Consider the following 15,668-nt stretch of genomic DNA (forward strand, 5'->3'; position numbering starts at 1 on the left):
AATGGAGGGAGAGGGAAGGAGATAAGTATTTCAATATTATTTCCCAGTAACTCAACTGATTAAATCACAAAAGAGAAAAACCTCCAAGTTTCTTACCCTTTCCCATTTGATCCAAAAGAATGTGTCCACTTCGTTTCAGTTCATCTAACTTCTGGCTTTTTTCAGCTTTTTCCTTTTCAATCACCTTCAAAGTGAATCCCAAAAGAATATAGTGGCAGCAAGGGTTATTTTCATTGACTTCCCTCTTTCACCCAGTAATATCTATTTGCCCACTACTACCCAAAACACATCATTGTCTTGCATACACCACCTTCTGAGCTGCATGTTAGTTCTGCTTGTGCAGAAAGCAAATGCAAAAAGAGTCACCTCTCACAAGCAGCAGGCATGTGAGAGATTAGTACTACAGCAGCACCAGGAATAAAATATTGATTAATGGCTTGATGATCCCACAGTATGAAATAAGATATTGGGACAACAGTTAAAACAAGACACTTGTGATCAAAAACTCAGCTGTAATTCTCAATGTGAACCAGCGGAGAAAAGACTCTTCTTAATAGCCCCTTCATTTCTACAGTTTCTACTGTGATTTCCAGTAGAAGGCACCAACAGACCTGTTCCCTAGAAGTCCAAACAGCAAGAACTACAGCACATCAGTAATCCACTTTGATAAGCTCTAGTGCTTTACTCTCACAAAGATTTGGAGAGGGACATTCTCCATGACTACCAAGATTTTTAAAGGAAAAAGCTCCTCCCACAAGTTATGCATATTGGTGAATATCCTTTTGTGAGTCAATCGGTAGAATACATCCACAGAGGAAAGACGAGCTCCTTGGCCACAAAACCACAACTTCAATATCCTCTGTGATTACAACACAGTATCTCCAAACTAAAATCCTTTTGAACCTAATGTCAAAGGTCATTACTCTGGTTTAGGCTTCCTACAGTACATTCAGAAGCACGCACTTATTTGCACAGCTGGGAAGAACAAACTCTGTCCTATCCACTTACAGTCCAGTCATTTAAAAACAGTGCTGTTCATGGGAACCTGGTGTTCATCACAGGACCTCTTTTTTAAAGAGCTATAAACATTCTTAAAGATCTATAAATAAAATATTGGGATAGTTGTTTTGGTTTTTATTTCCAACAGTACTGCCATTCCAAACATTCCTACTGGCACCATTTTCCCCAAGAGCACTATGGAGGAGCCTCTTTATAGAGATTTTTATATATTGTTTTTGATTTCAAAAGCAGATTCAGGTCTGTTAAAGCTCCAGCAAGTCTTCATTAACAAAGAATGCTCAAGAACCAGAAAAAGGCAAGAATACATTCCTGACAAGGAATAGAAAATAAAATGGTTATTTCACAGCTCCCACAAGATTCTATAAAATTATATAGTCTGCCTTGCAGGTCAGCAATACTGTACACAAGCTGTAACAATCAGGTTTTCTCCAAAATTAATAGAGCAAACAACATGTCCAAGCATTATAACAACAAACCACTTTGGACCCTGGGTGGTACAGTGTTTGAGGAGTGTCACAGCATGATTCAAGGGGTCTCTGAGCCCCCCACTGGCCTATCTCTACCAAAATTATATAAGTGGCATCAATCAAGGCCATTTCCAACTGTGAAACATTAAACCAAAATATGCTACTTGATGTAAAAGATAATAATCCTGAAGACAGACATTTTTCAGACCTCCAAGGGAGACATCAGTAATTTATGTTTTTAAAATTTCCTGTGGATTATGCAACACCACCAGCAAAAAATGTGTCCAGCTGGTCAGAGATTTCCATGTATGCTCAGTTCTGAACCTATTTAACCGAGGGACTTAATCCCTTCAAAGCATGCGGATCAGCTCACACCTCCAGCTGACAGCCAGCTTAGATACAAAGTAGAGTATTCACTGAAACATGCTCTATCTCCCCATTTTACCTTCAGTTTTTCTTTCATGCTTGAAGTCTCTCTCATCTTCTTATATTCTTTGATGTCTGTGGCCTGAATGGCAGATTTTGATTTTGAAATCCAGTTCAAGAACTCAGTACTTTCAGCATCAAACCTAGTTTAAAAGGTCAGACAGTGGTTTGTTTTTTGGTTTCAGTCACTCTGTCTTAAAAATAAAAGTCTTAAAGTTCAGCACATTATTCAATCCCAAATCAGCAAGGCTTTACACAAAATTCATGCTCCTCATATTACTACTCACAGGAAGTAGAGACAGACTTTTAAAAGCCTACTATAATAAAAATTATACCCACAGTATCAGCTTTCAGGAACAAATTGAGAATCATTGTGCAATTTATTTTACACATAGCTTCACACAAATTATAACCATATCTTTTAATATGTTACAAAACAGATTTCTCAATGCCAAGTATTTTGAAAGTAATAACTAGACCTCAGGAACAAAACAAATAAGAATTGCAGTTCTAAGTTTCAAACAACGCTATTTTGTCTGAAGGAAAAGCGAACAGTGGCAGTGACAGCTGACAAACATTTTTGCACACTTAGCTGACAAAGATTAACTTATATCTTACTAGTTTTGTCTACAGTGCACACACATCTATTCTAACAACTTTCTTACCCTCATGACCTCTAAACTACAACCTACCACCACCAAAAAAAAGACCCAATCAACTCCCAAATTAACCAGTACTGTACAGAACTTGAGAGATGGACAGATACACTGTACAGACCACAAGTCAGGTTGTATAAGAATTACATTACTTAACAAATCCTAACATGGAATAACAGCACCCCAATAAATCCAATTGTCAATCCAAGTTTCCATGGGGAAACTGGCAAAATTCCACTTACTGGTCATTTGTTGGTTTCAAAAGAGGTAAATGGAAACACACAAAAGCATCAGAAACTTTATGATCTATATTTACTACCCCTGGTCTTAATACAGTTTCAACTCTAGGAAAACAGATGACAGATAAATCACTTTTGCTTTCAAAATCTATAATAGTTTCTACAACTCAGGAGACACAGAAAGGACAGATGGCTGCTGACTACTTAACTGCCTTTTACATTACCACCCCTACCAGAGCTCAAAAGGTCTGACCAGAGTCCTCAAGAGGGTTTGGGCAGGGTTTTACCCCTTCAAACCTCCATTCCTCCTCCAGAAAAAAAATTAATTAAAAAACTCTTCTTCATTGTGCAAACACACAGTGACTCCCTAGTCTTGATGCAGCCTCTATTTTATCTCTGAATGATCTGACAAAGATTTAAACCAGTGATACTTCAAGGAAATACTCATTTCCTCAGCCAAGCACAAAAAGCAAAATGTTGAGCACATAGCATTTAATTTCCTAATTTATATTGAAACAATTCCTTCCTTGCTATTTAATAACAAGAATTCAACACAAGTTATAAAACACTGTTTGGCTTAAGAGGAGAGAAGGTTCCAGGAAAACTTGATAGCAGCCTTCCAATACCTAAAGGGGGAGGCTACAAGAAAAATGGAGAGGGACTCAAAGGGAAGTGTATTGATAGGACGAAGAGTAACTTTTAAAGTGAAAGAGAATATATTTAGATCACATATAAAAAAGAAATTCTTCAGTATGAGGGTGGTGAGATACTGGAACAGGCTGCCCAGAGAAGCTGTGGATGCTCCATCCCTTGAAGCCTAGCACACCAGACTAGATAAGGCTCCAAATAACGTCCATTAGTGGAAGGTGTCCCTGTCCATAGCAGGGAGGATGGAATGAGATGATCTTTGAGGTCCCTTCCAGCCCAAATGATTCTATGAGTCTATATATGCAAATGAGCGCCACCCACCCCAGAAATACTTGTCAAAGGAGACATCAGTGCAATATTCTTATTACTAAACACAAGAGAAATGGAAAATGTTTCTGGGCATCTTTTTTGTGTGGTTTCTCCCATTTTCCCATATGTTTTATGAAAATTAGAAATAAATAATAATCAAAATGCTTGACACTTTCACACCATCTCTTTAGCAAAGATGAGAAGATGTTTTGCTTAAAGGAAGTAAATATAAATCTGTCTTTTCAGCAAAGGAGCTGAGGTACAAAGGACTGAAGACCCGCCTCTATGAGAAACAAAACATCCCTGTTTTCCTTTGAAATTAATGGAAGCTACAGGTTTTCTGCTGCTCCGAAAACAAGGCTGTACATAACATTCCATTCCCATTCAAAGAATCACAGAATTGTTAGGGTTGGAAGGGATGACTGGAGATAACCTAGACAAGCCCCCAAGCCCAACCTCACTCTGCAACTTCATTATTGCTCACTTGCATAAAAAAAGGATCAAAAGTCAAGACAGTCTCTGTAGTATCCAATGAGCAAGGGAAAATTGCAGTGACATGTACTTACTTTTTCTTTGCTTCACTGTCCCCTGGAATTTGCCTTTTCTTTGGGAGTGGTGGTGGGGGCAATTCCTGTCTGGACTGTTTAACCACTACCTGTTCCTTCAATGGTGTTTCTGCAGCAGTCTTCTGTGAAACCTGTGACATTCCTATGCTTCCTACAGCTTGAGTTACCTATACAAAATAATTTAGGGCAAGGATTATGTGCCATTTTTACACAAACTGAGTTGCTTTTTCTTATTTTCTTTTATTCTGTCATAAAACCCTGTTCATTCACTCCCACAAATGACCACATTGAGCTGTCATGAAGCACATTTATCATATTTACACTCCAGAGAAAAAGATCATGGCTCTCATTTTACAGATGGGAACCAAGCATCAAAATTCTCAGTTCAACTAGAATCGTGCCAGTCCAAGTGAACTAAAATTAACAAAAGAATTAACAAAATATGTATTTTCTTTCATCATTTCTTCACAAAAAGAACAAAGGTACTTGGAGTTTATTACTAGCAATTCTACATTTTGTACTCTTACTCTATAAAACAAAGCCTAGATCTCATGAAGAGCTGATACACAGTGAATTTGTCCTAGCTCACTCAAGTCAATAGAAACCTCCCATGCTCTTTATCAGGTTATAAGGTAAGTCCCTGGAGACTCAACCTGTAAGTTCCAAGTATGTGCTTGATATTTAAGGGGAGTGAAAGGACAGAGACAGGAACTGGCATTCTCTAGTGCTTTGACTCAAACAAAAGAACAAATTAAAACCACATGGCTGAAATGAGCCCCTACCCAGACTGCACAACTCATTCACTATACATTAAATGGATCATGAATTGGTGCCATGGTTTTTACCATAACAACATATTAATATCACCAGAAAAAGCACATATGAGTTATAAAGCTGTCAAATAAAACCTTCGCAGAATCCAGTAGGAGTTCTGTCTAAGTAAAAACATTACCAAGCACTCAAAACACTAAAATAAACATTGAACAATCCAGCTTGGCTATCATCATTACATGTCAAACAAACAACTACTCTATTTTCAACAGATGAGAAATCATACTCACAGAGCATAAATACTTGTATGACTCCCATTTATTTATCTATTCTGGGGTTGGGGTTCTGCCTTTGTTTTCTTTTAGCATCAGATTTAAATCCAGTCCCAGGACTCTTAAAATGTTTAAAGGCATTTGCATTGACTGATAATACATGGCAAGCCTGCTTTACTCATCAGAAAAATGAAGCTTAATCTGTGTGAGAAAGGAGTAATAGTACTGATCAGGTTAACAACTTGGGCTTTTGGAGACCAAAAATGCAGGCAGCTTTGTCAGCCCCATGTGAAAAAGCACTCACCTACCTCTCTAGCCTGATACCTGGCCAATTTTGCTTACACAGTGAAGTTTGCATACAAAAAGCTAAAAAGTAATAAAGCCTTGTAAATACCTGGTTAGAGTAATCCTCTAGCTTCTGAACCAAACAGTCCCACCTCTGAGTTAGCTCTTCTTGATCCTGATCAATTCTACTGGATGCTTTGCCATTCCCAAGGATTTGGGCCACATCCTGACCTAGTTCATTCAGCTGGTCTAGTGTTTGTCGTTTCATACCCAAGTCCTCTTTTAAAATCTGTAGTTAAAAGAAAAGATTAAAATAGAACATCAATTATTCTACTTCCCCTAAGCTTTAATTCCATGGCTAAAAGGCAAAGGGGATTGAAAGGGTGCTGACAGGGAGAAAAATGTACTACCTGAGCCAGATGAACAGTTCTTTTGTGTAAAAAAAGCACTAACAGACACTCTTTTTCAAGAACACATCCTTTAACCATCTCCTAGAGGAACCAGCAGCATCTCTTCAGTAACAGTTACAAATGATTAGTTCAGGTACAAGCTGCTCCAATGAAATAAGGGAAAATCCATACCACAAAGCTATACCTTGGAAAGCACAGCTGACTGGTGGCCTGCAATAACATCCAAACCTCTCAAAAATCTGGGATAGCTGTTCCAGAGTTTGGCACACCAACAAAGAACAGCCATGGAGTAAATAGTACCTATGTTTTAAATTCAAGTGCAAGAATCTGCATTCACAGCTCCTACTAGGGTCAAACTAGCGATTTACCACTCATCTAGGCTATGAGATTTGATGGGATAGGGCAGGATATCAATACTCACTGCTAGTTTTCGAACATTCACACTCAGGTCTGTTTGATCTTTAAAGTTGCTTGTCTGGACCTTACTCAAAGCCTCTTCTTTCTCTGTTAACCAAGCTTTCAATAAGCACTGCAGATCATAAGAAAAATAACACAAGAAAATACCAAGATTGTCAAACAGCTATTGACAATTGCTTCTTTAAAATCTTTGCATTCAAGATTTGCATTCAAAGATTTACAGTTCTGCAGTCTTTATATGCTGGAATTTCAATTGACTTTAACAAAAATAGTACAGAAAAGAGTACAAAACTATCAGATTAGGGAAGCAAGTAATACTTCCAGCAAAACAATTTCAACAAAACCATTTCTCAATATATCAGAGTACATCTCCCCCCAAGTTATTTATATAGCAAACAGATATCCACCATAAAGCTAACATAGGATTTATAAATCATAATAGAATATATCAAAACGGCATGCATGTATTCTTTTGTTTTCCACCCTTCTTCCTCTGTGACTCACATGCTGTTACAAACATTTTCTCACAGAAGTGATACCACTGGTAATTCATATTCCTTTTAGTCGAGACAGTTTATCAGAGACTCAGATACTAATTAGTGACCTCCCTGTTTATGATACTTACTTTCAATTGCAAAACAACTTCAGCAAATCCTATTTCAGTAACTACTGGAAACTGGAGTGATCTGCTCTAAATAGACCTAACTTAGGGACCTTTAGTTTTTTCCTTTTCTTTTGCTGCAAGACCTGCCCTGGGTCTCACTTCTCTTCAGTCACAGAGCACTGTTGTAGTAACACCAGCAATAACTGGCATCAAGTACCAGGAAGGATTTTATGGACTCCACATTTTGTTCCCACATAATGCTGCTGCTGGACAGCAACCTCCATGGACAAGAATGCCCACCTCTCTATCAACTTCAGCTGCCCAGCCATTGGTGCACTGCTGTTCCTCTCTGTTTAAAAATAAATCACATAGCAAGACAGACCTTTTTGTTCTTTGAACAACACACTTTACAACAGCCACCAGGTTCCCCATCCTAGCTGTATATTTTTGGCATTGTCCCATAACTTACTATAGCAACTTTGGGCCACAGAGCTAAGGCAATTTACATTTCCAACATAAACCAATATGCAAAATCTACAGACAGAAAACATGATGGTGGTTGAAATGCCATAAGGCTGTGAGAAAAAAATTATAACACCACACACTGTCTGGAAAAATCATGCTGGCATCCCAGCCAACATATTTTATGCGTAAGAGGAGCTCAAAAACCCTTCATGCGTTAGCTAATTTCTGCTAAATCAGCAGTCAAAGATAACTCTCCCTAGAAAACTGAAACATAATTACCACAGTGCTAAGAAGTCTCTGGCACTGATTGAGGAATTTGTTTCCTGAGTGGTAAGGATTGCGTTGACTTGAAAATGTGGTGTACAAGAGCTTTCTAGGCAGCCACAAAAAGGCTGATGCATCACTGTTGCTCATCTCTCTGTGTGGTTGGACAAAATGGAAAATGCTTGTTAGAAAGTGTTTTAGTTACTTTTGTGTTATGAAAGTGTTTGTATTTAATTTTTAAGTAGTTTCAGACTGTAATTTTTGTAAGTCACTTGATCATTATTGTGCATTTGTAATTCAAGCCCACTAGTAATAAATTAATTGTTCAGGTGAACAATGAGTACAAAAGGCTCATCTAAACCAGCTAAAACAAACTTCCATTTCCTCTTTATTTGCTATCTGACATTCTACATTAAGCACACTGATTGCTTCACTTTTACAGAGCAACATAGCTACACACAAATTAAAATAAGCTGAGTTCAAATGTTCAACTCCAACAGAACATGGCACTTCTAACAGTTTGGTAACAGTCAAAGAGCAGTCCCCAGGCAAATGTAAGAGTGGAAAAGGATGTTGACATGATGACAGAGTCATCAAAACTAAGAGCACTTAAGTCCAAATCTTGAACATATACAGCAAGGATTGTGGGGGAATCCTTTTTTTTCCAATTCCAAGTTACCATGCCCAAGAGTTCCCAGAAAACATTAGCACACAATTTTCTGGATACGCATACACAGATGACAAGGCATTATTTTAAGGAAACCTATATAAACAGATACTTGACATGGGATGAACCAGAATCTTAACCTTGGGTCCGTATTAACAACAAGGTCACATGAGCTACAAATCAGGGTATCAATATACTACAAACAGATATGGGAGAGGTAAGGGAGAAACACACAAGGAGCCCCAAAGAACGCAGATAAAACATCATTGTCAAAGAAACCAGGCTGCAGCTGATACCAGTAGATATACCAGCACTGTTCTACTTCTTTCAAATGTCTAAACAATCTCTGAGAACTGCCTTGTTTAAACAATAGCTTACAGTGATAAATATCATGTTTAAGAAAAAAAACAATTTCAGTAAAACCTTCAAAGAAAAAACATAAAATATTTTCATCTGAGAAATGAAACAACCTCTAGTTCTAGGCATACAAACAGCATATGTAGCTGTGTCACCATATTTTTAATGCCATCAGTTACTTGTGTTTGAGCAGTATTTTTTATGTAAAATACATTATATCAAAGCAAGAAAACACTTCAGCATTGCACAGTTGTGTACATGTGTTCATGCTCGAAGTACATATACGTTAATTGGGAAGATTTCTGTAATTACAAAACCACCCGAGGAAATGGAAAATGGCAATGAATTTTCTAAGTATCGCTGATATTCTCACTTCTTGACCATTTTACAAGATACCTTGGAAATTACTTTACAAGGAGTATATAAACTATAAACTTCTATTCTTAAACTTTGGAAAAATACTTCTATTGCACTTCAGAACTACTCCTGTCCTCAAAGAACACAGGGAACCCAAACAATAACAAATTCTAGACTTTCAAGGTTTTTTCCCATGAAAAGAAATCAATCCTAGTAAGAGCTTTGATTCTTTTTCAGTTTGTTTTTTCCCTTCCACAATCAACCAGTCACTCTGAAAAGCTGAACAGCTACTCACCTGTTCTTCCAGCAGCTCCTGCCATAAAAGCTGAATTTCTTGCAGCTTGACCCGCCGATCCTCAGTCCAACGACAAACTGCTGTCCACCGCTCACCCAGCCTCTACAAAAGCACAAAACACTCAGAAATGATCACAAACCTTACAAAGAAACTCCAAAACCAGATAGTCAAAAGTGTGATTTCTGCTTCACAGTAACTCCTTTCTACATTTTATGTACTTCCCTGTCCATTATTTATATTGCTGTATTGCACAGAGATGGAGATTAACACTTTCAAAAACATTGACATATGGCCTGAACTCTGATTTTGCTCAAGTCTTTGAGCTATTTGATTGACATAAAAATGAATGAACAAAGTAGCACAAATTTTGTTTGAAAAAAATCTGTCTCATGTACTCATTGTACTTCAGGTTATAGTCCTAAGTGACAGGAAAACACTTCATATGATATTCCCTAGATAAATTGTGTTCATGTCTTCCAAGTATTTCTCCTATGAGATTTTAACTTTCTTAGGAAAACAACTTACATGAAATAAGAGTTGTACTATGAATCTTCCCATTTAATGAAACTGCTGAAAGGATATACTACCAAATAACTCAAGTCATTGGGAATGCAAACAGCTTGACTAATCAGTAACAGAGCTTGAAAGTCACCAAAGCACTTTTGCAGGTTTTAGCTTGAGCTGATTTAATAATTCTTTAAGTCATTATTGCTCCTAAAGGAAATGTTATTTTAAATTACTTTCTAAGATAAATTGTCTTTAAACACAAAAATGTTGATTAACAAATGTTAATTAATGTTGATTTGATACAAATTTTTCAAGTGCCTAATAATACAGTTTTAAAAAAAAGGCTCTAAGATTTTACCTGCAATTGTTCCTCCAGAATAGCTGTTGCACTTTCCCCACTGCTTTCATCAACAATGACCACCATGTGTGTTAGAGAGTTGACCTTCACCTGTTCTGCCTCTAGGTCACTCTGCAGGCTCTACAAGAACAATTCAGAGGTTACCAACTTTGAATGCATTTAGTAATCTGCTATTTTGGCCACAGTTACTACCACAGTAGCTGTGGCTAAAGAACTTTGGTATTTCAGATTCAACAGCTAAGCACAGATTTTACCACTGGCAATCACTGCACAGTTTAAAATCTGTAAGCAAAAGGCTGCTAGAAAAGAACCCAAACCCATTCTGTTAAAATGCTGTAAAAGATGGAGTGCTTTCAGTTGGATGCCCCATACTTGACTAGGAGAATCACATGACAACTGCAATGACTTTCCATATGTTTGATGTTATACATAGGAGAGCTTAAGTGTTTCTACACATGGCTGCTACTGTTAATAAGCAAGCAACATAGGGCATCATTAAGAACACTCATTTTTCAAGAGTTGACAATATAACTTCAAAAGTATCAATAGTGCAATAACTGACCATGATGCTCCTAAGATAATAGTTGAAAACTGCAGAAAACATACAGCTCAGATTAGTTTAAGGCAATCTGTAGATTTAAATATTCATACAACTTCTAAAATAACAGATTCAATGGTTAAAGCCTACTACAAAATATCTCTGTAAAATCAACACACCTTTACAGTGTAAATGTCACTTTTTATAGCAGCATATCCTAACCTACTCCATGAAACACATGCCTCAAACTCTCCAGACTTTGAAAACAAAGGACAGGAAACTACACAGACTAAAAATACTCCAGTGTTCTTGTTCTGTGAGGTATGTCCCATGCTGGGGAGAAGGTCAAACCTCAGTACTGAGCATGAAAACTAAAGCTGCACCACAACAAATATCAAAAGGACATCTTTCCCCTTCACAAAAACATCGCAAGGTAGAAAGGCTGGATTTGCACCCAAAAACTCAACAGAGAGAAAAAACACTTCCAAAATACTGCACACATGAGAAAGCAGTGTCTAAGCCCTCCCTTAGGATGTGATCCCTGCAAAAGCAGGGACTGGAATTGGTGACTTGGAAGGCCCTGATGATTTTGACTCCCACATTATTTTAATGTGCAGGTCTCAAGCAGGCTTTAGTAATGCCTGCCAGTAATTAAAGTCTGCCCATAGTCCCTTTCGTACTGTTCCTCACATCAACAGTTTACCAGGAGAGGCCCTATTCTCTCCACAAAGTAAGGGTAACAATTTTCCCAACAGGTTTCATTTCCTGCATGAAGCAAATAGAACAGCTCCTGCTAGACAGCAGTGCTTGGGTGTTAAGTTAAAGCTTCTAATTCCTTTCTACAACATCATCCTTTTCCAAATACCAAATACAGCCATATATGACTCTTGACAATCAAGTTTCTCAGTCAAGGAATCTACCAACATACACATCTTTCAAATACTTCTCCTATACATACTACATAACAGCAAAAGGTTTACCTTATGTTCTTCCAGCTGTTTTTGAAGTGACTCCAAATCTTCTGCTAGGAGCTGAGATTCCATCTTCTGAATGCGCTCCTCTGTGACCGTCAGCCAGTCAGACAGCTGCTGCAGCTGCTGCTTCTGGAGCTCCATCAGCATGTCGTGCAGGCTGCAGGGGGAAGCAGAGTTACTTCAGACACTAAGTAACTCTGCTTGTGTCTAGAGGAACTAAATTCTAGTTCATATAGGAAAGAAGCAAGGCCATACATAAAGCTGTTACCTGTCACCAAATAAAATTTTCACCATTTAGCTAAGAACACAGATAAGTATTCTTGTTTCTTTCTCAAAAAATGTTCATTAATTATGCAATTTATATCAGAGATTGTTTCTTCCAATGTGCTGCTAATAAAGCCACTGCTGAAAGTCACAACAAACACAGTTTCACCATTGATGTCCAGCTCTTACCTTGGTAACCCATATGTAGGGAAAAATTCTTCTAAAAGCTTTTTAATTATGTAAATAACCCATAGATATCCACATCCACTATATGCTTTATTGAGAAACTTAAATGTGTTTATCATATTGTTTCAGTAGTTTATGCAACAACTGCATTTAAATACCATATAATTAGTCTGGCACATCTACATAATAATTCACAGAATACTTTACGCAATGACCAAAAAAAAAAAACCACCACATTTCTTTTGTTTCACCCTAAAGTATGAAGGAGGATTTTGTGTCACAAACTGAAATGTTTAATTCTAAAAAGAGTCTTACAAAGAGATGCAAACCAAATTCTCCAATACACAGCAAGCACCAGAGGTCAGTCCTGAACCTCTAGAAGCAGCTGTGTGTCATGAACTCACCGGGACTGCCTGTCCATGCTCTCCACCCTGAGTTCCTCCCAGCGGGAGTTCAGCAGCAGCATTTGCTCCTGGATCTCAAACTCTTCTTCAGGTGATAGATTTCCCTGGGCCACCAATTGGTTTCCAGCCTGCAGAACATTGCCCACACTGCTCTGGTGTGCAGTCAGTTCCATCATAAAACCCTGGAAATGGTACAAGCAGACACGACTGTGAGGTCCTATCAGAGTTTATGACTTGGTAAATATCCTAAAAACCTATAATGTTTGAATCAGTGCTCTAGAAGGAGCTGGAACCATCACATGAATGACCATGGCAGACCCATTCCTTTCCTTAACACAAGATTTCCCAAGCACTACAAAAACCCTGGATCCAGTAAAACAGAGAAAAAAAAGCTGACCACCTCAATGAATGCTCTGTTGGGGAGAAGAAAGCCTTCAAGCAAAAACACCAAAAATATAAAACAGGAATTTACCTATGGCCAACAGAACATAAAACAACATCTGAAATATATTGTAGGAAAGCAATTAGAACCCTATGAGTTAGCAACATATATTTACTGTAAATCCAGAATATCTCTTCTTTTGCTTCATGGCTTTAAAACTGTAGCACAAGGAAAAAATTCCTCCTATTGATCAGCATTCAAACTCTATATTCGATTTTATATAGCAAGCTGGCATGGGAAAAAACTAAAATATCTAACATGCCAATCACCTTCTAGCAACATCAGGGCATTTCTTCAGATTTAGAACAAAGTCAAACCAAAATTTGTAAAAAACAATAATTTGGAAGCATCAACACATGTTTCTGAAACAAACTATCCTAACCATCACAGGAGGACCACTGAATAAATTGACATCATTGTCAATTCCAGCATTACCCTTATTTAACAGCAAGTGGCATAAGGCTGACCAGGTTTTTTTTTAATTGCCAGCAGGGAAGTACACCTCTGTCTGAGATCAAACTGCCTTTGTATTATGCACACCTGTAAACCAGTCACCAAAGGCTGATTTAAAAAAATTACATTAAGGTTTCAAAGCATGCTTCAATCTAGGTTCTTCTAAAAAGAATTTCACCTTGAATAAAGGCTAGGAAATGGAAGCGCTGCAGCTTATTTACACACACAAAAAAAAGAAGCCAAGCCACAACAGAAGAATTTATAAGAGAAGCTTACTTCATGGGTGGAAAATTGTTCTTTGACTTCCTCAACATCACCAGATATTTCCTCCTGTTCCCGAAATGCATCCTCAGCTGACAGCAACCACGTAAGAACTTCTTCCAGAGCAACTTGGTAGCTATCCAAGTCCATATCCACCTCTGTCACTGTGCTGGGAGTCTCTGCTCTAGAACTGTCCTGGTCTTCTTCAAGTGCCACAGTCTAGGCAGCCAAGAGAAAAGAGATGTCTTAGAAGTGCACAGAAGATGCCCTCCCAAATGGTATCAAAAACAGAACAACTAAGATCTCTTTCAAGCCTTCATAAAATGTTTAAAAAATTGTTGGATAAATTTTAATGAGAAAGGCCTAAGTCACTATATTAAAATTCAAGTTCATTAGTAAAGAACCTGAATAGAAAGTACAACTTTAATCTTGCTCTGTCAACAGTGAATCTCAAAACCAACCAAAACCTCATCACTACCACTAACCATCACAAATTCCATGGAAAATTCAGTTAAAGACTGTGGACTACCCTCTTTAGCTGATCAAGACGTATGAAACAGAGGAGAAGAAAAAAAAAAAAGGCAGCATAATACAAATGGAATTTTATATCTCAATACACAAGATTTTTGTACATATTTCAGAAAAGAAAAAGGAAGGAAAGCAGAAAGACTGAAGTTAATGACAAAGAAGTTGCTATGATTTTTTGTATTTTCCCAGTAGTGTTGCCCAGGACAGAAGGTATAATCCAGAGAAACTGACAATCATGAAGATGAGCTAAAATGACAGCTACAAAAAATAAAGGCTGGCTTTGATGAGAAACACACCTGCTGCACGCTGAATTCTCCATCCTCACATTCCTGCTTGTATCTCCTTGGAAGGGTTTCCACCTCCCGAATGTCTTCCATTGTAACTTGCTTAGGAAGGACCTCAAACAAAGAAGTCAAATACATAATAATGGACTTTTTGTCTGGAAGCTGTACAGCAACATCTGCATCAAAAAGATAAAACATGGGGAAAATTTTTTAAATCATTAGATAGAACACAGGTAACAATTCACATATCGTCCTGTCAAACAGCCTTTCATAAACTTTTAACTTAGAGACCAGTCAGGATACACATTGAAAGTACCATGAAGGAGGAAAAAGAAAAGAAAAAATAAATTTTCTACATTTGGAAGTGAATCCACATTAAAAGTCTTGATCTTTTTGAAGTAAGAACCTAGACATGAAGTTGCTAAGGAATAAAATCCATTTGGGGAAAATTATTCTGAAGCATCTCCCAGGCAGAAATGTATCAAGGACAGTATCCTACATACAAACATTTCCACTTAGGCTCTATCCCCCTTCCCATTGCCAGTCAGGTGATTTTCTCGTTTTCCACACTGGAAAGAGTTTCACTGAGCCAGGTTGACTTCTCTTGGGTTATGAACAGTACCCATTCAGTGAATTTTTTTTTTTCATAAGAAGGTGGTGCTTGTCTCACAGAATGAACCTTTGGAGGCTCACTTAAAGCAAAGCAACAGGTCAGTATTTTTAAAAGGAGCCATAAAGATTTCCTGGTAGGCATTCCTAGGCAGCTACTGCTACTCAGTGTGTGTGTAAAGAACAATAAATTCTGAGCTCTTAAACTGCCCCATTCTACTGCACTACTGCACCTGAAAAGAACACACCCTTGCAGCACAGCTCATACCTAAAAGGAAACAAAGTCAGCATACCAACTTCACCTTCCTTACACAGTCCCTGGATGGAAAGCCAACCCAAACCTTAATATTCAAAACACCAAAGCC

General features: G+C 37.8%; 1 protein-coding gene across 1 annotated transcript in view; it reads right to left on the minus strand.

Moving 5' to 3' along the window:
- Positions 1-15,668, minus strand: part of UTRN (utrophin) — a 341,691-nt gene that overhangs the window by 245,489 nt on the left and 80,534 nt on the right. Inside the window, exons 9-19 of the mRNA XM_054514244.1 lie at positions 14,707-14,870; positions 13,898-14,101; positions 12,727-12,908; positions 11,879-12,029; positions 10,361-10,480; positions 9,496-9,597; positions 6,491-6,598; positions 5,769-5,948; positions 4,332-4,498; positions 1,933-2,056; positions 97-184 (exon numbers count right to left, since the gene is read on the minus strand). Coding sequence (XP_054370219.1) covers positions 97-184; positions 1,933-2,056; positions 4,332-4,498; positions 5,769-5,948; positions 6,491-6,598; positions 9,496-9,597; positions 10,361-10,480; positions 11,879-12,029; positions 12,727-12,908; positions 13,898-14,101; positions 14,707-14,870 — 1,590 coding nt within the window. The remainder of the gene's footprint in view (positions 1-96; positions 185-1,932; positions 2,057-4,331; positions 4,499-5,768; positions 5,949-6,490; positions 6,599-9,495; positions 9,598-10,360; positions 10,481-11,878; positions 12,030-12,726; positions 12,909-13,897; positions 14,102-14,706; positions 14,871-15,668) is intronic.

This window comes from Molothrus ater, chromosome 3, assembly GCF_012460135.2.
Source record: "Molothrus ater isolate BHLD 08-10-18 breed brown headed cowbird chromosome 3, BPBGC_Mater_1.1, whole genome shotgun sequence".
NCBI lineage: Eukaryota > Metazoa > Chordata > Aves > Passeriformes > Icteridae > Molothrus > Molothrus ater.